The 25053-nt window shown below is 36.5% G+C and overlaps 1 protein-coding gene across 4 annotated transcripts in view; it reads right to left on the bottom strand.

Moving 5' to 3' along the window:
* Ogg1 (8-oxoguanine DNA glycosylase) overlaps positions 1-25053 on the bottom strand; it is a 510811-nt gene that overhangs the window by 347344 nt on the left and 138414 nt on the right. For all 4 annotated transcript variants that reach the window (XR_010857934.1, XM_067132074.1, XM_067132075.1 and 1 more), the window contains 2 exons: positions 3611-3743; positions 1945-2139 (listed from right to left, as the gene is read on the bottom strand). Coding sequence is in view for 3 of the 4 variants with exons in the window: in XM_067132074.1 (XP_066988175.1) it covers positions 1945-2139; positions 3611-3743 (328 nt within the window). In the remaining variant the exon portion in view is untranslated. The remainder of the gene's footprint in view (positions 1-1944; positions 2140-3610; positions 3744-25053) is intronic.

The raw sequence follows: 25053 nt of genomic DNA, 5'->3' as shown, positions 1-25053 counted from the left end.
TTCTTTGGGCCTTGCATGATGATTCTGCCCACAGTTTATACACTTTGGTTCATTGTACTTCCATTTTGTGCTATGTTCAGGAGATCCACAATATGCACATACCAGTTCATTTATACAATCTTCTCTGTGTGCCCATACTTTCTGCAATTTTGACACTGCCATGGCTTTGGGATATAGGGTCTTAACACTCTTTTGGCCTAAAATTTCTATTTTTTGTGGTATATCTCCACCCTCAAATTTAATTTTGCTATTTTTAATATTTATTTCTTTCTTTTTTTTTTACTTGGTACAACATATACCTCACAATCCTGGACCTTAGGGTATCTCTTTTTGAGAGAGTCTAATAGCATTTTCTTATCAACTGGTTCATTGTTATTTTCAGGAAGTACAATGGTACCCTGAATGCTGTTCATAGTGTCGTGTTTTTCCACTTTCACCTTGATGTTATCTATATTTTTAAGACAAATAGTCTTCGGACTGACTTTTTTTGTGGCTTCTATACGCCAAGTCTTCTACTTTATTTGTCTGAATGACATTTCTGCCATTGCATGCCTATTTAATAAATAATTTTCTAATTTTAAAGCGGAAATATTTTGGTCAGCTTCCATGGTTAGAAAACTTGACCAACCTCGAGTAGGAGTGAGTCAAGGTTGGGTCATGTCAATATTTACTCTTTTTGGGTGTTTTAATACCACCCTGATTTTGATTGTTTGGATTATCCAGAGAATTGTCCATTTCCATACCAGAAGATTTGCTCTGTGCTGGAGCAGCGCTCGTCAAATGTGTGCCAAGACGGTTCCATCAAAGGGCCCAGGGGTACTCTAATCTTTATAATTACTACTCATAAAGATTGGAGGGAAAAAAATTAAACCTGAAAACCAAGAGAACTGACTCCCAAATGTCCGCCCCCTACCCTACCACAAAGGGGATGGCACAACATGATTAGAGTGGCCCAGTTGTAAGCCAAACCCACTTACTACGACTGAGAGTATTACAAGAATACAATAACCCCCTTCCTAATCATGTTATGGGCAAACCAGACAGAATGCTGAGAGTCCTATCCCCAGAACCAGACCCCCCTGGAATCTGTGGTCCAGCCCTAAAGAATAGTTCTGCCTTTGAGCTATCAATCTGATAACTCTCAGGTCTAAACATTATCGGGCAGTTGATGGTCCTACCACAGTTCTCACTATTTAGCTTCAGATATAAACCCAATCCTAATTATGATATCTTTTCCTACTTCACGGGTCCAATAACTTTTAGCAATAACTCAAACCCGGGAACAAATTCCTAGGGTCCAAGAGCCCTCTCACCATGCCAAGGTGGTCCCAAGTCGAGGGGGCCGTTATGAACAACTTAATTCAGTATGGAATCCACCAAATCCTCCTAAGTGAATGAAAAGCTAATTTCTTCTACACCATCCAGGGAGAAGCTACCTCTTTTGGGTCTGTAAAACTCACAGGGAGTTTTTTCTGTCATTCTGAAATCCTTTGTAAGGATAATACTTATACCAATTAACAACACTTCATTTACAAATGCTAAGGTCTGTGATTCTTAAGGTTATACCTGTCAATCACACCTGTTATATTTCAATTTGTGATACAAAGTTTTCGTCCCCTTTCAAAAATACTGTTGTAATCTTTTTGTGCATGAGGTCATCATTTTTACAATTGTCAAATTGCATGCATGCAGAGTTGTGCAGTGTGAAACCAGGTGCTTCATAACATATGTAGGTTTTTGGTAGCTAAAAAGAGTGCAGTTCCCCTTTGCTTTACAATGCACAAGACTTTGATATGACTTTTAAAATGAATTAAAAAACTATCTGAAACTCCCATTCTTACCACAGATCCAGTCCATCTCTCCTCAACTGTTAGGATATGATCTCAGTGCACTTAAACCTGCTTAAACTATAACAAACTAACTAACCACATCTGCCATACTTACAGAATGAGCCCAGCCGGCATACTCTCCAAAGACCTTCCTGAAGTGGTCGCCAATTTCCTTATAGACTCTGTCAGTCACTGTCTTGCAAGACCTCAGGTGCGGCAAGTAATCCCTGGCGGCAATTTGGAACACGTGCGTGTCGACAGGTATGGCCTCCAGGTGACCCATTGACATGAGACAGATGCAATCAGCTACCTGTGGAATTACAGTACAGTATTATTATTATTAATTAAACTTTCTGGGAACAATCAATAATTTTTATTTTTTAGTTTTAACATACAAGATTGGTCCTTGTGAGAAAATAATTTCAATTTTACTTCCGTTTTGTTAAAATTTCATAACTTGATAGACTAAAAATGTTGACATTCCTGACAAAATTCCTTCAAGGGACTTCTCCATCTAGTACTTGTCACTCACTGGTGACTGAAATCTGTAATCTTATTCTGAAATCTAGACATTCAGGCAAAATATATCTTACTGTTGTATTGCAATGTAAATGGACGACCTGATGTCAACTGAAGAATCACAGGAAATGGTGAAGTGTAAACTACATGGCTTGTGTCCAAGGAAACATAATTTCATTTATTTTATAAACAATTTTATATAATACTTTGTACTTTATTTCTATACATGCAATTAATCCCCATTTACCTAATAAAGTAGCTGTGACGGGGATCTTACTGCAGCCTAAAAATAATTCGAGACAGACCGGTCAGCTAATTCATTCTGGTTTGATTGAGAAAATCCTCAATCACTCTTATAAGTGCAAAAAGGACAGTATAGTATATGTTGTCCGCAGGTGTTGGCAAGTCTTAGAAATAACAGCAAGAACTTTCCTTTTTACTTAAAGAACTCTATCGAAGTTAGAAGCAATTACAAAAGTACACAAAATCTGTTACATAATTCATCTTAAATACTGTCTTTGAATTTTATGCGGGACTAAAAACAAGATACAACATTAAACCTAATACTGTATATAAAGGCTAGACATTTTCCTCCACGATACAAGCACATTGATCATACTTAGAGTGAGGTATACAGACAAATGCAATGCTATACTGAAAGCAATAGATGGCGCCACAGAAGCAAGGATCAAAGTGAAGATGGGCACAATAATTTCAAGGTGGAAGGTCAGACACTGGAGGAGGTGGAACACTTTTACCCTGACGACAATTGAAAGGGACATCAGCAGATTAGCATCAGCCTTAATGCTGTATAAAGATTGCCTGTAAAGAGCTAGATTAACTGGGGCAGAGATTTACGACAGATGCCGAAGACCAGGACTTCTCGATGCCACCAAGAACTTCTCATGCAAATGGAGGACACTCCCAAAAGGTTTCTCTACATGAAACTGAGATTCTTGGAGAAAGTGCTGGGAGGGTCATATCACAAATTGGAAGGACAGATGTGGTGTCTGGTGATTCATATATACGAGTAACAAAGGTTTCTTACAAAGGTTACTTATAAAGATTTGGATCTCTCCCAAAATATAATCACTCACTGGTAAATGAAGGACCTCCTTTGGTACAATTTTCACCAACATCCCCTCGTAACTTTTTGCATAATCTCGCTAAAAACCAGAAAAATTATTACTCCTTAGAGCTTCTGACCCAAATTTGACGCCTGAAAACGTTAATACTTGAATGACTGAACATTGCTAACTTACTTTAGCCCCTATTCCACAAAGACTAGCAAGCTCTGCATGGCATTCTGGATAAGGGAGCTTCTTCAGTGAGTGTAGCCAAGCTTCTCCACCCTTTGAGAGTATCATCTCGGCCGACTTCTGGATGTATCTTGCTCTGGAATAATAACATTCATTTCACAAACATTTTAGTGAAGCTAGTTTGGACAATTTGCGTGTTTCATAGATACTGATGGCCCCAAAGGAGGCTCAAGTACTACGTGTCCCCCTGACGGCTCTATTGCTCTAAACCTTTTCATTTAAACCTGTTAGCTTTGGTCTCTTCCCATTCGGCTGTTCAGCTTCTTTAACTTTACCTCTCGTTTATGAACAAACCATCTGTATGAACCATGTTAAATTTACCTTAGCTATAGATCTAGTTATAATGCTTTCCATGAGCCTTAATAGAATGGAAATAAGACATGGACAAAACAGTTTTGGTTCAAGCTGAATAAGCACACCTTATACTGTATACAAATCAATCCTTTACGAGACTGCCAAACAATCAACTTCAAACTGCAGCACCACATTTGTCTCAATGCCTAAATAGATTGAGATGGTCTAGACATGTGATAAGAATGGAAGATTACAGACAGCAAGGGAACTCTCTGACAGAGGGTCTTTTGCCAACTTGACCAATGGCCTGCTTGATTTATACCAAGACGACGCTTTTTAAAACTGAAAGGAAATTTGGCTCAATGACGATTCCAACAAGAAATTGGACCCAGACTTTTAAAAGGGCTTGTGCACATTTCAGCTAATTTTTAAAACAGCTGGTGCACATTTCAATTAATTTTTAAAATGGCTTGCATACATGTCAGTTAAATTTTAGATTTAGCTTGTGTACCTTTCAGTTAATTCCTGACAATGGATTATTCTTTCGTGGTTAAACCTTGATGTCTGTAAGCTGAGCAGTTTCCAAAACTGTTATGGAGATCAAGAAATAATGCTTACACAATGAGCTCTTATTTTAGGATTGAACTGCCATTAAACAGGCATTTGCCATTTTTAAGGTTATGTCATACCCTTTCTTTAAGGGGTAGGGCACAAATTTACGGTTATGTTGTACCCTTTCTTTAAGGGGTAGGGCACGAAATGCATTCTGTCCATTCCCGTCGTTCAAAGTGTTCAGGAGAACAGAACTTGACGTAAACATATTCGTCAGCATTTACATAACGTCAATGGCTCCAACAGTTTCCTAGCTCCTCTCACAAAAGTACAGTGGGCTGCTATAGCCCCCATACGGGGTGCTGCTCCAACTAACCCTAACTGGTATACTCTTAAGCAACACCAAAGGTCATTCTGTCATTACTTTCATCCCTACTATAGTGATATTAAAAAAAGTGTATTCATGAAAGACCCTCGTTTTATTATATTTTGTTTATTGTTTGACAAGATAATCTAGGAAAGATATGCTGTATAAACTTGTATTATTGTGTAGTGTTAAAGGAGGGTCATTATTTATGAAACTAAATTATGCTTTTCGGTTACGCCCTACATAAGTGTTATGTCTGTTTGTTAATTCCTTTTTTATCCTATTCTTCAAGTCAATATTCCATCACCTAATAATAATGTTAAACCTTTCACCACCAGAATAGTTGTGGGAAGGTCCGCCCCTTGTGAGGATATACTTTACTTGGAGCTTTGTGAGTGTGTGTCAGATGATAGGCTGACATGAAAACTCCTCAGAGGCCTTATAGTCTTTTTGAAGGGTAGCCCCTTCAGCAGAGGGAGGGGTAGCTCTTATAGGACTGGCCCCAAGGATTTGGATGAAATGACAGGTCTAGGCCAGAGGCCTAGCACTGGGACCAAATGAATGAAAATGAAATTAAAAAACTGCAACACAATCACGCAATAAATACATTTATACTGGCAGTCCCCAGTTTACGACAGGTCCAGCTTACGACGTTCTGGGGTTACGACGCTTTTCAAATGTATTCATCAGAAATTATTTCCCGGTATACAACGCATGTTCCGGGGTTACGACGCATCATACGCCGATCCGACAGAAGAAATATGGCTCCAAAACAGCAGAATAATCAAAATTTGGATATTTTTTTTATGAAAAACTCAATAAAAATGCAGTTTACATCGTTTTCAATACACCCAAAGCATTAAAAGTCAGGTTTTCTTAGGATTTTTGACGATTTTCAATGATTTTTCAGTTCACGACGATCTTCGGTTTACGACGCAGCGTAAAAACGGAACCCCCATCGTAAACTGGGGACTGCCTGTACTCACTATTAAGTAACATTTTAAAATTTAGTTATGGTACAGTAGTTGTTTTTTTTAGTACGATAAGGGAAAAGAAGTTTACTTCTTTAGTAAGGGGGAATGTAATGAGTTTGAAAAACAAAAGAAAAAGTTATGGGTTGTGTTGATATAGGGTTATTTATTTTTGAAACAAATTGGTGTGATAATTTTTTTACTTCTGCTTATTTATTTTTGTTGTTGTTTTTTAGTTTTTTCTGTTAAAGGAGTCTGCTCTGCTGTTGAACAATCTGTGTGAATAAGTGACTTCTACCCCTTATAAAAACCCTTATTTAAGTACGAAGAGTACTAATTCAGTGTCTTCTGTTTACACATTATTAGTGGATCTCATATGGACTTGGGTGTTTTATTGATCTTTAGGACAAGCTGTCGTTAAATAAGGTCTGAGCTTTGTTGGTGTAAGGGAAAATTGATACTATGGGTATATGTTATTCTACTGATTAATTTACTCTGCTGATTTGGATTAAAGTCCCTGATGTAAAGAGCAAAGTAAATGTGTACATATTATTATTTTGATTTGTTCTGCTGTATTTAATCCCAGTTGTTGTATGTCCGAGTACCTGGTTGATAATTATTGTTGAGGTGGACTATACCTTATTATTGATATTGATAAGCATTTCTCTTTGTTTGATTAGAGAAAGCCCTAAGGTTGTAAAGGGAAATATATCCACATATATGTGTTCTCTTGTTTAGATTAATCCTTAATAAACGCCGAGCCTCTATTTGCAAAAGTGTCTGCCGTATGCCGGAGGCGTTCGGGAGTTAGCGCCGAAGCAGAAAAAAAGTTTTTTTCAAAAAATCACAGCACGGTTAGTTTTTAAGATTAAGAGTTCATTTTTGGCTCCTTTTTTTGTCATTGCCTGAAGTTTAATATACAACCATCAGAAATGAAAAAAAAATATCATTATCATATATAAATATTGAAATATATGACAGCGCAAAACAAAAATTTCATACTGTAATTGTATACAAATCGCGCTGTGAGAAAAACGGTTAAAGCTAATGAGTTATTTTTTTTCTTTGTATTGTACACTAAATTGCGATGATTTTGGTATGTAACAAATTGTAAAACGGTCAAAGCAGCACAGAGAAAATATTATCACAAAATAATGCATGAATTCGTAACGAGCGGACGTAAAAAAATGTTTTTTTCAAAAATTCACCATAAATCAAAATATTGTGCTAGAGACTTCCTGTTTATTGCAAAATGAAGGGAATTGATTGAATATTACTAGACTGTAAGTGTTTTAGCTTACAATTGCAGTTTTCGACCATTTCTGTCAAGTTAAAGTTGACCGAAGGTAGAATTTTTTCTATTTATCGTGATTTATATGAAAATATTTCAAAACTGATAAAAGCTACAACCATGAGTTATTTTTTGTTGTATTCTACATGAAATTGCGCACATTTTCATATATAAAACTTTATGTAACGGCTATTAGAAAAACGGTGCAAACATTACGACAAAGTGACGAAAGAATTTCTGAGATTTTCGGCCGAGTTACCGCACGGACGTAAGGAAAAAGTTTTTTCAAAAATTCACCATAAATCGAAATATTGTGCTAGAGACTTCCAATTTGTTGCAAAATGAAGGTAAATGATTGAATATTACTAGAATGTAAGAGTTTTAGCTTACAATTGCGTTTTTCGACCATTTCGGTCAAGTCAAAGTTGACCAAAGGTTGAAATTTTTTGTAGTCGACGTACGGTACATCCACTCGGCACCCGATAGACAATTTTAGTCGACGTACGATACGTCCAGTCGGCGTTTAAGGGTTAAAGACCCTAAGGTTGAAGGGGCACATATGTCTACATGATCTGTCTAATCTTTGCCTTAATTTTCAAGGAGTCAATATGACTAGCCCATGTTAGCTTCTTATAAAAAATCACCCCTAAAAACTTCACCTCCACCTCATATGGTATTAGAGTGTCTTTCAGCTTGATATTTGGAATGGTTTCCTTTCGAGTGTTTCTAGTAAAACGAACTGCCACAGTTTTGGAAGGGGAGAATCTAAAGCCATTGTCATCAGCCCAATTGCTGATTGCATTAACTGACTTTTACAAGAAATTACAAGCTGCAATAGTATCATAACTAGTGACATATATAGCAAGGTCATCTACAAACAAAGATGCCTTTACTGGAGGTGAGACACATTCAACAATGCTGTTTACAGCCACAGCAAATAAGATAACACTCAATACACTGCCTTGTGGAATGCCTTCCTCCAGCTCAAAAGCATCAGACATGGTATTTCCAATTCTAACTTTAAGATACCTGTCACGTAGAAATGAGCTGATGAAATTTAACATATTACCTTGTATTCCCATGTCATGAAGCCGCTTAACCCTTAAACGCCTGTTGGACATTTTAAACGTCGTCCAAAATTGTCAGTCGAATGCCGAGTGGACGTTGCAAACGTCGACTGAAAATGCTTTTTTTAAATATTCGCGGAAAAATAATTGTAGGCCTAGTTTGCGGAAGATTTCAAATCCCACGCCTCAGCGGATGCTGGGAGTTCACGGATCCAGCTGTTGTTTTGTTTCTGAGCGTCACCCAGACGCGCATGCGCAAATTTCCCCCATCTCGCATCAGAGAGCATCAGAGCAGCACCTTGCGGGAGCGATATTTTGAAGCAGACGTGTTTTGTTGAACTTTTGCGAGTGTTAGCGTATTCGTGCTGCAACAGAATGTTTGCAGAGATGTCACAAAGGCGTCAGGACCGTGAAAGGTGCATACTGCCTGTCGGAAGTGAGCGTTTTAGACTGGGATGCTGGAGAAGGACCCAGCATCCAAAGTGAATTTTAACATTCGGTCAACTTTGACTCAACCGAAATGATCGAAAAACGCATCCGTAAGCCAAAATTATTACATTCGAGTAACAATCAATCGTTTACCTTCATTTTGCAACAAACGGAAAGTCTCTAGCACAATATTTAGAATTTTGGTGAATTTTTTGAAAAAATTTTCCTCCGCTCCGCACGCCGAACTCCGCTGAAAATCCTGTCATTTCTTGCGCCAGCTTGCCGTAATTTTTTCGCCGTTTCATATTATTCGTTACATAAAGTGTTATACATCAAAATGTGCGAAATTTTTATGTAGAATACAACAAAAATATACCATTCCTTTAGCTCTTCACAGTGTTTTAATATTTACATCGAAATCACGATAACTGACAAAATTTTAACATTCGTCAACTTGACTCGACCAAATGGTCGAAAAACGCATCCGTAAGCCATAATTATTACATTTGAGTAACAATCAATCATTTACCTTCATTTTGCAACAAACGGAAAGTCTCTAGCACAATATTTAGAATTTTGGTGAATTTTTGAAAAATTTTCCTCCGCTTCCGCCGCGAACTCCGCTGAAAATCCTGTCATTTCTTGCGCCAGCTTGCCGTAATTTTTTCGTCGTTCTCATATTATTCGTTACATAAAGTGTTATACATCAAAATGTGCGTAATTTCATGTAGAATACAACAAAAAATATATCATTCCTTTAGCTCTTCACAGTTTTTTAATATTTACATCGAAATCACAATAACTGACAAAATTTTAACATTCGGTCAACTTTGACTCGACCGAAATGGTCGAAAAACGCATCCGTAAGCCATAATAATTACATTTGAGTAACAATCAATCATTTACCTTCATTTTGCAACAAACGGAAAGTCTCTAGCACAATATTTAGAATTTTGGTGAATTTTTGAAAAAATTTTTCCTTTTAAGATACCCGCTGAAAATCCTAGCATTTCTTGCGCAGCTTGCCGTAATTTTTTCGCCATTTCATATTATTCGTTACATAAAGTGTTATACATCAAAATGTGCGCAATTTCATGTAGAATACAACAAAAATATGTCATTCCTTTAGCTCTTCACAGTTTTTTAATATTTTCACCGAAATCACGATAACTGACAAAATTTTAACATTCGTCAACTTTGACTCGACAAATGATCAAAACCCATCCGTAGTTTTTAATTATTTCATTCGAATAACAATCAATCGTTTACCTTAATTTTGCAACAAACGGAAAGTCTCTAGCACATTATTTAGATTTTTGGTGAATTTAAAAAAATTTTTCCTTCGCTTCCACGCCGCATACTCCGCTGAAAATCCTAGCATTTCTTGCGTTAGCTTGCCGTAATTTTTTCGCCGTTTCATATTATTCGTTACATAAAGTGTTATACATCAAAATGTGCGCAATTTCATGTAGAATACAACAAAAATATGTCATTCCTTTAGCTCTTCACAGTTTTTTAATATTTTCGCCGAAATCACGATAACTGACAAAATTTTAACATTCGGTCAACTTTGACTCGATCCGAATGATCGAAAACGCATCCGTAAGCCATAATTATTACCTTCGAGTAACAATCAATCATTTACCTTCATTTTGCAACAAACGGAAAGTCTCTAGCACATTATTTAGATTTTTGGTGAATTTTTAAAAACATTTTCCTTTGTTCCCACAAGACGCATACTCCGCTGAAAATCCTAGCATTTCTTGCGCCAGCTTGCCGTAATTTTTTCGCATTTCATATTATTCGTTACATAGTGTTATACATCAAAATGTGCGAAATTTCATGTAGAATACAACAAAAAATATGTCATTCCTTTAGCTCTTCACAGTTTTTTAATATTTTCGCCAAAATCACGATAACTGACAAAATTTTAACATTCGGTCAACTTTGACTCGACCGAAATTATCGAAAAACGCATCCGTTTTTAATTATTACATTCGAGTAACAATCAATCATTTACCTTCATTTTGCAACAAACGGAAAGTCTCTAGCACAATATGTAGATTTTTGGTGAATTTTGAAAAAACATTTTCCTTCGCTTCTTATACGTGACTCCGCTGAAAAATCCTGTCATTTCTTGCGCCAGCTTGCCGTAATTTTTTTTGTTTCATATTATTCGTTATATAAAGTGTTATACATCAAAATGTGCGCAATTTCATGTAGAATACAACGAAAATATATCGTTCCTTTAGCTCTTCACAGTTTTTTATATTTACATCAAAATAACGATAAATAGAAAAAATCAACCTTCGGTCAACTTTAACTCGATCGAAATGGTTCAAAAATGCAATTGTAAGCTAAAAACTTACAGCCTAGTAATATTCAATCAATTTCTTCATTTTGGCATAATTGGAAAGTCTCTAGCACAATATTTTGATTTTTGGTGAATTTTTAAAAAAATTTTTTTACGTCCACGCTACACTTAATTCATGCATCATTTTGTGATAATATTTTCTGTGTTGCTTTAATCGTTTTACAATCTGTTATATACCAAAATCATCGCAATTTAGTGTACAATACAACTAAAAAAAATTAACTCATTAGCTTCAACCGTTTTCCTTACAGCGCAATTTGTATACAATTATATGAGTTTTTTTTTTCGCTGTCATATATTCCAATATTTATATATGATAATATTTTTTTTTATTTCTGATGGTTGCATACTAAACTTCAAGCAATGAGAAAAAAAGGAGCCAAAAATGAACTCTTAATCTTGAAAACTAAGCGCGCTGTGATTTTTTGAAAAAAACTTTTTTTCCGCTTCGGCGCTACCTCTCGGCATACGGGAGACGTTTTTGAAAATAGGGCTTCGGCGTTAAAGGGTTAATAATACCAAATGCCAAGTAGTGTCATAGGCTTTTTAGAGACTGAAGAAGACTCCAATAGTCTGACTGAGTTTTGAGAAACCTTACTGAATTTGGGATGATAGCCTTAGTGGAGCGATTTCTCCTAAAGCCAAATTGGACAGATGATAACTAACCAATTTTCTCTAGATGCCACATTAGTCCAGAATTCACCATTTTCTCAAACAATTTGTACACACAACTTGTAAGAGATGTTGGCCAATAGCTTGTTAGATGTGGATCTTTCAATGGTTTCTTAACGGGGACAACAACTGTAATCTTCCAAAAAGGGGGAAGAATACCAGTTTCCCACACTTTGTTAAAGATTTTCAAAAGATAAGACTACGCTGAATCTGGAAGATTTTTTAGCATGCTATAAAGAATGTTATCATTCCCGTGAATGTCGATTCAGATGATGATAGAGCATCCCTTAATTCCCTTAAAGTTAACTTGACATTATAAGATTCACCATTTCCAGAATTTAAATTAAGGGAATGGTTGAATTCTTAATATTCTGGAACTGAGTTAATAGTTCCTAGAACTCGACACTTTCGAGAAATGCTCACCCAGTTTTTCAGCAACTTCATCAGGCTTGGAGACAAGGTCTCCATTAATTTTCAAACAAGGCATTGACAATGGAACATATTTGCCACTTAGTTTTCTTATCATTTTCCAGATTAACCTGATTGGGGTCTAAGAATTTACACCATTTATATAAGAAAGTCAGGATTCTCTTTTTAGTTTTTAAAAATATTTTCTCTGTTTTGCCATAGCTCGTTGGTAAATAGATTTAGCTGTTGCAGATTGACTGGATTTATAATGCCTGTAACATTTCCGGGTAATTCTCCTCAAATTACCACAGGTTTTATCCCACCATGGAACAGCAGGTCTGCGTGGTTTCCCTTTGGTCTTAGGTACTGAGTTTTCAGCACTATTCAATATTTCAGGGGGAAAGTACTCATAAGCCTTTATATGGGAACTGCAGGACTCAAATTCCTGGGATAGGTTAATACCTTCTTGAAATTTGACCCAATCTGCTTCCTTTTCCCTCCATTTAACAGGATAATTAGAGGGGACATTTCTCACAAACTTCAGATGAATGGAAAAGTGATCATTGTCATGTGGAAATTCATCTACAGACCAGTTAAAATCCAGATAGAGAGAAGAAGAGCAAATACTTAAGTCTATAGCAGATGAATCACCTGTTTAGATATTATGATGTCATAGTACCATCATTAAAAAGTGTAAGATCATTATTATTAACAATGTCATCAATGATCCTACCCTCTGTCTAAAAAATTACCACCCCAAAGTGGATTGTGAGAATTAAAATCACCAAGTAGTAAAAAAGGAGGAAGTTGATTAATTACCCTTGAATGTCCCCAAGAGTGAACCTACATCTCAGGGGAAGGTAAAGAGAACAGATTGTGATTTCATGGTCAAAAGTAGCCCGGATAGTAATTGCTTGAAGCTGCACATCAGGGGAACAATAAAATGTCGCAATGTTTTAGCAATAATTATTGCAACACCTCCATGGGTATGGTCCCCATCAGTGAAGCTCATCTTATAGAACTCATAGTTTAGACCAGGATTGTAAGCTGCATCCCCTAATTTAGTTTCTTGGAGACATACAACCCCTGGATTATGCTCATGCAGTATAATTTCAGAATTTCTGAACAAGTCCTTAGTCCCTTACAATTCCATTGTAAAATGGCCAGACTGAAATTTTAGTGCTCGGATCTGCCAAGGGCAATTCCACTGTAATCTAAACTATTTCTTTGATTTATTTTCCTTATGGGACTTTATAGGAGTTTCTTTAGATTGTCTTGAAATATGTGGCTTATGGTTACCTCCATTATGTTTTTTATTAGCTTTTTGATATGGAGCTGAGTGGACATCAACTACTATTTTCTTATTATCCAAGGAATTTGATTCCTTGGCTGTTTCTGAGGCAGAAGCACCCTCATTGTTGGCCTCACTCTTGCTACACTTTTGATGGGGTTTGGAAATCTCCATACTTTGAGCAGGTGGAGGAGAGGATGAAAGAGTTCTTCCTCTCTTTGAAACTTTACTTTCTTCTTGTTCTATTTCTGCGGGAAAGGTTTCTTGTTGCAGAGATGGGAGAGACGGAGGGAAGGACTCATCAATTGGAGATGATTCTACTGTGTAAGTAGGCACATCTTCCTTACATAGGTGTGCTTCAACCCTAGCAGGCTGAGCACCCAAACCAGATGACTGGGTCTTAGTCTCAGGAGTTCTTACTTTTACAGCAGGTAAAGGTGCTACATTGTTGGCTTGAGTTCTTATAGGGGCTATGAAATTCAGAGCCATAGCATAAGTCTTTGTCTGACCAATTAATTTTTTTGGCATAACTAATGCTTATATGTTCAGCATTAGCTTTACATACAGCTGCCTCTTCACATTTATATTGTCTACAATTTTTACTGGATGGGGTATGATCCAGTTCGCAATTAATACATTTTGGTCGTTTCGAACAAGGACCACGTTCAGGGGCAGAGCAATTACTACAAATCTTATTGTTTTTGCAGAATCTGGATGGATGACCGAATTGGAAACAGTTATAGCACTGCAAAGATTTTGATAAAAATGGTTTAACTCTGGCCTTCATTTCCAAAATTGACATAAGATGGTATGTCGGAGTCCTCAAAAGTTAAAATGACCATATTTGCCTTTGGAATTTTTCTTACTTTCCATACAGAGGTTGGACTGATTTCTAATATTTACACTTTCCATCAATTCACAAAGGTCTCTATCAAAAACTATTCCTCTTCCAGAACTGAAATTCATGTGTGGTCTAATTTCTTTTATCATGTCATCTTTCTCAAACTTCTTCAATGTCAGCATATATGACTCCCAACTTTTTTTAGATGTAGCCTATCTGCTAAATTTATAGTAATTGTAACTTTCCTCCCTAGCAGATATTACCAACCACATGGGAGGTTTGAGAGTTCTTTCAAGAGTGGCACCGTCCTCCAAATTCGGCTGAGCCACTTGTACCCACTGAGATGATCTATACACATCCAGGTTTTTAGGGGTCTTGCCAGACAGTGCTCCTTTGACAGTGGATTTACATATTTTGATATTATTAATATTGCTGCTGGTTTTAAGTGTGGCTTCATGTTTTTCAAAAGTTACCCATGCTTCTCATTTTCCTTCACTTTCATCAAAGTACATTCTTAATTCTATTATTTTACAACTAGCAAATGAACCAGAGAGCGTTTCATAGTCACATTCCAAGGGAATGTGCTCTTCATGTAATACTTTCAAATTCTCCATTGTGTTCCCACACTGACAAGTTTTCAATTTGTGATGACTACCCTGAGAGGTACAACTACCACTGGAGCATTCCATATCCATGATCAGGTTCATGCTAAGAATTGTCATTTGTCTCAAGGCCTTGTCAGAGGTTATCACCTGCACCAAATCATCATCAAAGGGCCCAGGGGTACTCGAATCTCTATAATTACTACTCATAAAGATTGGAGGAAAAAGAAGAAAAATTAAACCTGAAAACCTTAAAAAGATATCAGCCTTTCAAGAAGTTTATTCTTTCACCAATGGCACAAGTGAAAACCGACTCCCAAATGTACGATTCCCTATCCTACCCCACAGGGATGGCACAACATGATTAGAGTGGCCCAAGTGTAAGCCAAACCCACTTGCTAGGACTGAGAGTATTTCAAGAATGCAATCATCCCCACCCTAATCATGTAATGGGCAAACCAGATAGAATGCTGGGAGTCCTATCCCAAGAACCAGACCCCCCCTGGAATCCGTGGTCCAGCCCTGAAGAATAGTTCTGCCTTTGAGCTATCAATCTGATAACTCTCAGGTTTGAACATTATCAGGCAGTTGATGGTCCTGCAACAGTTCCCACTATTTAGGTTCGGATATAAACCCAATCCCAGCTATGATATCTTTTCCTATTTATCAGGTCTAATCAATTTTACAAAAAGTGGAAAATTCCACAAAATTAGTCCAAAGACATATATAATAATATATGAAACCCTCGGACTCAAACCACGGAACAAATTCCTGGGGTTCAGGAGGCCCCACACCATGTCAAGGTGGTCCCACATCAAGGGGGTACATGGGCAGGGATCCAGCATATTTCAGTATTTTTTCCATTGTTATACAATTTATGGAGTGAAAACTTAACTTGTTATACAATATTATTTTTTGGATTGCAATTCTGAATGGCTTCTGTAGTGCTTCTGGAGTCGCTATAAATCACAAAATTATTACATGAGGCTACTTTAATTATCCCTATGACTGATGCTATAGCGCATAACTCAGCTGTAAATACTGAGGCATTATCTGGCAGAGAGAACTGATACACTTTGTCTTCGGATACTGCAGCATATCCCACTCTGTATTGTGACTTAGATCCATCAGTGTATATTGCGTAATGTGGACCTTTTCAGATCATATGTTCCAAAGTATGTTGTCGATGGTGTTCTGGGGTATATGAATAACTTTTTGATAAATATTTTAAGTGTGTACAAATACTCATTTTATTCATTATCCAAGGAGGATGTAATTTTACTATTAAAGGGACTCAAACTATCTTCTAGATCTAATTGGGAAAGATGGTAAATAATTGTTAATAAATACATCTCTTAATTCAAATCATTTTTTGGTTGGAGAATCATTTGTCTGAATTCTCAGAGCACTCGTCATTTTACTAGCTCTCTATGGAGAAGAGAGAGAGAGAGAGAGAGAGAGAGAGAGAGAGAGAGAGAGAGAGAGAGAGAGAGAGAGAGAGAGAGAGAGAGAGAGAGGTAGTTCACCACATTAAACTTGTAAAGATGACTTTGGTGATGATCTAAAGGCTCCTGAACATATTCTAAAGCCTTCATTATGAATTGGGTCTAACATTTTCAGCGCTGTGTCTGATGCTGAGCCATATATTTCGTTTTCATAACCAATGATAGGCAGCAATGTTGCTTTATACAATACAGTAAGGGTATGTCTATCGGCTTTTAATTAGATTTAATGCTCTTTTACATTTTGATTTCACGTATGCTATGTGGGCTTTCCAGTTCAAGTGAGAGTATCAAATAGTAATCCCAAAAATTTTGCTGTTTGGCCAATTGGTATGGAATGATTTCTGATTTTTAAATCTACTTCTTCACCCTTTTTCCACTTTTATTTTCATAAAACATTACTGCTTGAGTCTTTTGTATGGATAATTTAAAGCCTACAGATGAGGCCCATTCATCTGTTTTTATTATGCTTTTATTAATGATTCATTCTGCATGTTTTATTCGAGATGCTGAATAATATATGGCAAAATCATCCATATACAAGTTACTTTTGATTCCAACAGGTAGATTTTTATCGACATTATTTACTGCTAAGGCAAACAGTGTGCCACTAAGGACGCTTCCTTGTGTAGCACCATTTTCAAGTGGAAATGTACTTGACAATACATCAATTCTCTCAGAAGGTTTTCAATAAACCTAGGTAAATGTCCACGGATACTGTTTTTAAATAATGTTTTTAATATTGCATATCTCCATGTAGTATCATAGGCCTTTTCAATATCAAAAAAGATAGGTATAGTAATTTGTTTTTGTTCAAATCCTCTTTGTAAGTAGTCTTCTAAGTTAGATAGAGAATCCAATGTAGATCTGTTACACTGTGATCCAAATTGAGTGGGAGTCAAAATTTTATTTTCTTGAATGTGCCATGTTAGTCAAGCATTTACTATTTTCTCTAGTAATCTGAATAAACAACTTGTTAAAAAAATTGGTCTGTAATTGTTTACACTGGGATCCTTTCCAGGTTTGGGGATAGGAATAATTATAGCTTTATGCCATTCATCAGGAGATAAATTTCGAACCCATAAGTGATTATAAAATTGTAATAAGTATGACTTTGCCATAGGTGCTAAGTGGCAGATCATTTCAAAACAAATGCTGTCACCTCCAGGGCCAGATTTATTGCTGTTCAACAGAGCAAATTCCAACTCTTCCATATTAAATTTTCTACTATACTGTAATACTATATCTTCTATTGTTTCAAAATTTATTGTTATTAATTCTATGCTGTTTTTCTTTGTGCAGAAGTGTTCATCTACATTTTTATCACTGCTTACTTTTGCTAAGTTTTCTCCTATTACATTATTTATTTCTTTCAGGTCAAGTATTCTTTTCCCATCCTCAATATGGCATGTCTAGGTGGTTTGACATGGGTACCATTTATTTTCCTGAATTTTCCCATATTTTTTGTGTGGGAGTATTATTAGAGAGATCCGATACTACTTCCTTGAATTCTTTTTTTAAATTCTGCAGATATTTTGTTATATTGAGGTTTTAATGTATCAATTTCTGATAATTATATAGTCAGTTTTTTCCATTTTCTTCTAATAATGGTAATGTTTTATTTATATCATTGAACTTTCTATTCAAATTATCTAATTGTCTTCCAATCTGATGTTTCATTTTATTAATTTTGTTAGTTTTTCAGACCATCATGGGACTTTGTGTTTGGTTGGATGAGATTTTGATTTTGGTATTGCTTTATCAACAGCATTTTTTATGAAATCAACAAGAAATCTATTTGTTTCATTATGATCTTCTATATACTCAAATGGTGGGATTTTCCTTGTGTGGAATTCTTATCGCTCCCAATCTGCTTTATAAATGTTATATTGAGGGACATATCTGGCAGGATTATTTTGTAATAATGAAATTAATAATGGGAAATGATCACTGGTATGCAAGTCTTCAACTGTATTCCAATCCCATCTGTCTACTAAGCTTGTTGTACATAGAGTTACTGTATGTCTACTGAGGATAATGTTCCACGTGGTTTTGAAAAATACGTGCTGATTTCGTTATCATTTACACAGCACATGTCACTGAATCTATGAATTCTTCTATTTTACTTCCTGCTCTACTTGAGTTTGTACAATTACAATCCCATACTGGGTTGCGAGCATTAAAATTACCTACTATTAATGGGGGTTGTTTGGCATTGTTAAATAATTCTTTAAGTTTATCAATATCATAATTTTTATTAAGTTGGTTGTATAAATTATAAATTACATAATTATAGTGTTTTATTCGTATTCTAATGCTCGATATTTGCAGGTCAGTAAAGTTTACTGGTACTTCGACATAACGTTATTTGTTATGTACATATACAGCAGTACCTAAATTTCCTTCTTCCCCTCGTGATGTTAACACTTACGTGTATTCATCTATTGCTGAAATTGTTTTGTTGACATGCTGTACACATAATATCATTGGTTCATATTCTTTTAGTAACCTTTGTATTTCTCCTAGGTGTAATCCGGTCTGTAAACCATTTACGTTCCATTGTATAATATAGCTATCGAAAATATTATGTTATATAGTGGTCGACTTTTGCTTTCTTTTTTGTATTATCAACTTGGATTTTCTTCAATAATTTACTCACAATACTCATGTTTTTCTTTATAATACATTAAGTGCTCAATGTACATGCAACCTTTTTCATGGGTGCTCAAATCAGTTGTTTCTTTTTTTCTATATTTCATAAAATTTCTTATAATGTTTGTTAAATCATCTTTTATTATTGCATAATTCATTGAAACAATCATTACTGTACATCCACATGTGTTATCATGTATATTTGTTTTATTTTTCCTTGTACCAACTACTGGTGATGGATTAATCTCTTCTCCCTTGACATAATCACTGTTATCTATGGTATGGTTCTTTTCCACTTCTTCAGTATTTTGGATATCTGTATCCATAGGTTTTACTATTATTTTAGGAGATAAAGGTATATTCTTAGCTTGTTTTTGTTTTTGTTCTTTCTTCATATCTTTTGTCTTTGATTTGACCGATGTCTCTTTAATAATAGTTGATTTATTCGTTTTGGGCAGTGTTCTCTCCAAAGGTCTCTTTTTATCTTTAATTTCCAGTCCATCATAACATTCCTCTTCTACCTCTGTGATAGTCTCTTCTTGTGTTCCTTCTTCAAAAGAATTTGGCAGGGTATTATCCATATCATTTGCATCTGTTTCTTGATTCTTTACTATTTTAGTTTTTTCTGTATAGTATTCATTTCTTCTTGAGATTTATTTTGCTGCGTTTTGTTACTTCTATCTGTATGTGTTTTTGTTTCATTACTGGTTCTTGTTATCTAAGAATATGTAAGATTCTTGGCAGGCTCTTGAATTCCTCTCACTTTTAATTCCAATTTAGCATCTTTTATAGACATCGCTGTTCCTTCTTGTAACATTTTCAATTCTGTATTGTATATGTAATATATGCATTCTTTGGATTTTGCATGATGAATTTGTCCACAGTTTACACAGTTAGGTTCACTGCACTACCACTGTCTGGTATGTTCAGCAGATCCACAATAAGCACATACCAGTTCATTACAACAATTTTTCTCTGTGTGCCCATACTTACTGCAATTTTGACACTGCAGTGGTTTTGGGACATAGGGTCTTAACTCTGTTTTGGCCTAAAATCTTATTTTTTTTTTTTTTTAAGTAGATCTTCACCCTCAAATTTTATTTTTGCTATTTTTAATATTTTATTGTTTTTTTTACTTGGTATAACATACTGTATACAGTGAACCCCCCATATTCACGGGGGATGTGTACCACACCACCACAATAGCTAAAATCCACGAATACTTAAAACCCCTCTAAAAACACTTAGAACTGCCCATTTTGATAGTTTAAACACAAGAAAAACCCACCAAAACTGCTTATACCTGAGTATTTTAAATGTTCTATCACAAAAAAAGTGCATTTATTCATGAAAATTATATGAAAATACAGTAATTAGTGAATATTTCTCAGTGAAAAATACCACGAATGGGCGAATTTCCGCGAATAACAGGTAGATATGTTCCACAGAGAAACACGCGAATGTGTGAGTCCGTGAATCGTGAGAATGCGAATACGGGGGGTTTACTGTACCTCACAATCCTGGACCTTAGGGTATCTTTTTTATGAGAGAGTCTCATAGTACTTTCTTATCAATTGGCTCATTATTTTCAGGAAGCACAATGGTGTCCCTGAATGCTGTTCATGGTATCGTGTTTTTCCACTTTTACGTTAATATTTTCAATGTTTTTGAACAACAAAAAGTCTTCGGACTGACTTTTTTGTTATGGCTTCTATAAGCCAAGTCTTCTTCATTTGTCTGAATGACATTTCTGTCACTGAATGCCTATTTAATACCGTAAATAATTTTCTAATCTTGAAGCTGAAATATTTTGTTCAGCTTCCATGGTTAGAAACTTGACCAATTTCCGCTCCCAGAGACGGTACTTAGGTTTTTTGGGTCTAGTAAATGGTATTAATGTTTAATACCACTCTGACTTTTGTGATTTGAGCTTTCCTTAGAATACTGTAGCCCATATCAACGTCAGAAGTCATAGGGATGTTTATGTTCGCCATATAACGAAAAATATAAATTTAGTCCAAGATGAGGTCTCTCTCATCAGGGACGCTCAGCGGGGGGAGGAGCAATACTGTTACACACACTGGTAACTGCCCTGGGATCCTCACCTGGATATACACCATACCCACAGTGCCTTGAGGATCGTCAGTCCGTTGCGACCGAACCCAGCACTGAGGGCATAGTTTGACATAAATATTTCCCCTCACTCACCCACATCATGTACTCCAGTTTTATGAGTTGAGTGGCATGCCGTCCAACACCACCCCTCCATCAAGTTAAAAGAGCAGTGAATTCAGTAATCCAATGCCATGCCAAGGTCATCAACAAAAGAGGAAGAAAGGAAGGGGAAAATTTATAGGAGGAGGAGTAAAGGAGTTACAGGCCCCAATGTTCAGCTGAATCCACAGCAGAAAGAATAGGTGTAAAGAAGCATACACTCCCTGCAGTGGATTCCTAAGCCTCATCAAGGGATTGGGATCGGGGAGCCAAGCTTCCCAAAAACCACAACCAGGTTTAATAAGCAGTAGGCTAAAAAAGGCCAATTAATTCAGGACATAATATCCCCTGCACAAACCAGAGAAGTTAATGTTCTGCAATAATTGTATTTAATGTCCGCACCATTAAGATAAACCATAGCAAATACAAGATTACCACGCCACTGGATAAGTTCTTTCCAAATTTAAAAGTTGTAGTCATTGCTCACATGTCAAGTGGCCTACCTCCCATTAGGGACAGAAATTAGCATAAAAGTCCTTATCCAAAGACCTAATAAAAATGACATTACATTCCTACTCTTCGGAAGCTCTGGTTTCCAAATCACTATACACAAAACCTTTGCATCAGGTTTAATCCTTTTAGTGCAATTCTGAGCCCAAAGGGGTCAAGTTCCTCATGCCATAGTGACTCCTGGCTTGGTAAAGATACTGTTGTAGGTAAGGAGTTAGATTAAAACTGTACTTAGTCCAAAATAAGGAAAAAAATAATTGCCTTGTCTTAGCAAAGCCCACCTTACCTGACTAAGATTGTGGCTCTCTCACTCTTTAGCTGTGCCTAAGGCTATTGTGAAGTTTCCATAGAAACATCCTTACAAGGAGCTTGTTCTGAACAGTTCAAATGGCTACAAAACAATGAACTGAAGAACCACATAGAGATTCCAAGGTAACGTACATAGCAGATAACTGGGAAAATCCACCTTAATACCTTGAAAAACATCTTGATGTATTTGTCCTCAGACAAGCCTAAAGCCAAAGCCAACATGGCCCTTTAGCCTTTAAAGGCTGCTACCAAGAAGTTTCCTCATGCTTGAGAAACAACAGAAACCTAACCTTGTTGTTTATAGAGGTATCAGTGCTGGAAAAAAATCCTTAATGTTATTCCATGACTTACATCCTGGCCACTGGTGTTGGCAGAATTTATTAGCAGATTCTCTCTCTGCACTGATAATGGCATTATTGCAAGATCCTGCCTTGAGCTCACCAGAACCATGGACCATACCACACTGTCATCTGTAGCTTGTTGGTTTGTGATGAAACCTTTCATCTATTGGTTGCTTGCGTCCGCCACTGAAAAAAACTGGAAACCCAGCCTTGCCTGGTCACCTGAGGTAATCAACGCCAAGAGACAACTTACAACATTGTCCTAATACACTAATGACTTCCTGAAACCTAGGAAATGTAGGAAAGGCATTACAATTTGGACCTAACCAGGTAACAGCTTGGTGCCCTTGCCCAAGCTAGAGGACCTTGCACTGGTGAACACAAAATTTCCAAAAAGAAAACTCCCCTTAGTCTAAGATCCATAATAGGGAATCTCCACAGCCCACTGTCTACAGCTAACCTCTAGATGTTGAGCCCCTTCCATTGCTATTACTTATCTCACCGGCTGAGTACATCCACCAAAATTTTCATAATGAATAATCACCTCCAGTAAGGTAATAACTTAGGATGAGGTTACATGTGATAATCTGACCAAATAATGGAAAAATGGGCAGTGCATTTAGACAAAGTAATGTTCACTCCTCCTTATACATAAAATTATTATCATCATCTCTAATAGGCTTAAACTTTCTGAGTACACTCTAACTGCCCTTATGTTGCATAGAAGTGTCAAACCTATTACCTTTAAATAAGGCCCAGTCTGCATTTAACAACCCTCTTATTCTTAACAACTCCTCTTATTCTTACCAGAGCTATCCTATCGGAGAACGAATTCTGGTGCTAGAACTGGCACAGCTAAAGCCGGACTTGGTGCTGCTAACACTGAAATTGGTGCCGCTTGGCACTGCTAACACTGGACACCTCTTGACACCGCTAACACTGGATCTGGTGCCACTAACATCGGAACTAGAGCTGCAGATGCCAGACCAAACAGAGGAAGGAGACAACGAGCACAGACCTGCACCGCTTTCTGACATGTCCGAATTCCCTGTTACTCCAAGCCATGAGGGAGTAAGATGGGATGCGCCAAGGATAAGGTAAGAAAAAAGCAGGGGTGTTGACCCTTCCTTCAATGCGAGAAAAAACCCAAACTCAACGAGACTCTCAGGAGGGTAGCGCAGAAAAAAAACACTAATAATAACAATATCCTGCGACACTTAAGCCAAGTGAACATGAAAAATTACTTCATCCTATCAAATCTAATGCCCTGAATCGATGGGAAACTCATTTGGAGTAACAGATCAAAGAAAAGCAGCAAAGGACCTAACCAGTTATTAAATGGGGAAGCAGACATGACATGGCGTGCATTCCTTTAACTCAGGTCCTACAAGGATTACCCTCCGTAGTTGTTTCTACAACCTAACAAGCTCTCTCTCTTCACAAGCAATTACCGCATTTCGTTCAACAACAATTCATATAGTTATCTAGTCATAATCTTTCCCTAAGCAAAGCATATAACAAGGGTCAACAGCACTGGAATAATGCCTATTATGGCAACTCTTACCTTACAGGTTCTTACCAAATGAATATTCAGAATGTAAAAGAATGTCCAAAAACAATTACAAGTGCTTGTACCTATTGGTCCCCTGGAAGGGGATGGAGGAAGTACATTTAGATGGATAGAAGGGGGATTTTCATAGAAAACCAAGTGTTCTCATTTTTTTTTTTTAATTTGTCAAACTACTGCTGGCACGGAAGTAAAGGCTATATAATGGAGAGGTAAGGTTCATTTCAAAAAGAGTTTAACCAGTTCAAAAAGAAAGACGACTTTTCTCTCATACCCTTTTGTATGTTGGAGTATGAGGAGCCAGTTATACATATACTGTATAATGTATTAAGTTCTTTTAGTGAAAAAGCTCTTCCTGAACTGATATGTGTGATTCATGTGTACTGAAGATTTGTTGTTTTTGTGACTGTATCTACTCACTTTGTGGATTGGTTTCTGGGTAAAGGAAAAAGTGTTAGGTGCTTTATCATCGTGTATATAGCATTTATGAATTGGCCTCTAGACTGATGGTAGTTTAGTGTACTTTGTGGATAGGTAGGGAATTCCAATAAAGTATTGTTCACAGGAATACAGAGGAAACTTGTGCCAGTGGTAAGGTGCTTGTAAATAAAACTACTGTATTAAAAAATAAACTTAGGTTAAATGGCAGTTGCATGATTTACTCCCCAAAGATTGCTAAAGTAACACCATTTCTCTAGATCTATTTCTTCAATGTAACACTGGTTTTGAAGATGTGAGAAAAAGAAACCACGACAACTGATATATTTAATATTAAATATTACGATATTTAACCAAGATTCCATAGTGTCAAGATTTGACAGCCATCCAAATTTAACAAAAAGGAGAAAAGATTGGAGAAATAATTTTATGTCGATATTCTATGGTTCAAGTTATACATTCCTGTAGACTACATTCCTGTAGACCCTTTACCTACTTTTTGTTCTATACAGAACATTATTCAGTGAACTTGCACAGACTGATCATTTGCTGAAATAGAAATGACAGAACTCAAAGTCTCAAAGTCCTTTCCTGCCAGCAACACAAAAGCCACTGACAGGTAGAATGAACCCTGACGCTATGCCAAGCAAGTAGCAAATGCTAGTTGTTGAAGCATAGGCCCTCTGGGCGAAAG

The sequence above is a fragment of the Macrobrachium rosenbergii genome, chromosome 30 (genome assembly GCF_040412425.1).
Source record: "Macrobrachium rosenbergii isolate ZJJX-2024 chromosome 30, ASM4041242v1, whole genome shotgun sequence".
In the NCBI taxonomy this organism is placed as follows: domain Eukaryota; kingdom Metazoa; phylum Arthropoda; class Malacostraca; order Decapoda; family Palaemonidae; genus Macrobrachium; species Macrobrachium rosenbergii.
Note: the sequence above shows the minus strand (reverse complement) of the source record. Positions and strands in the feature narration are given on the sequence as shown.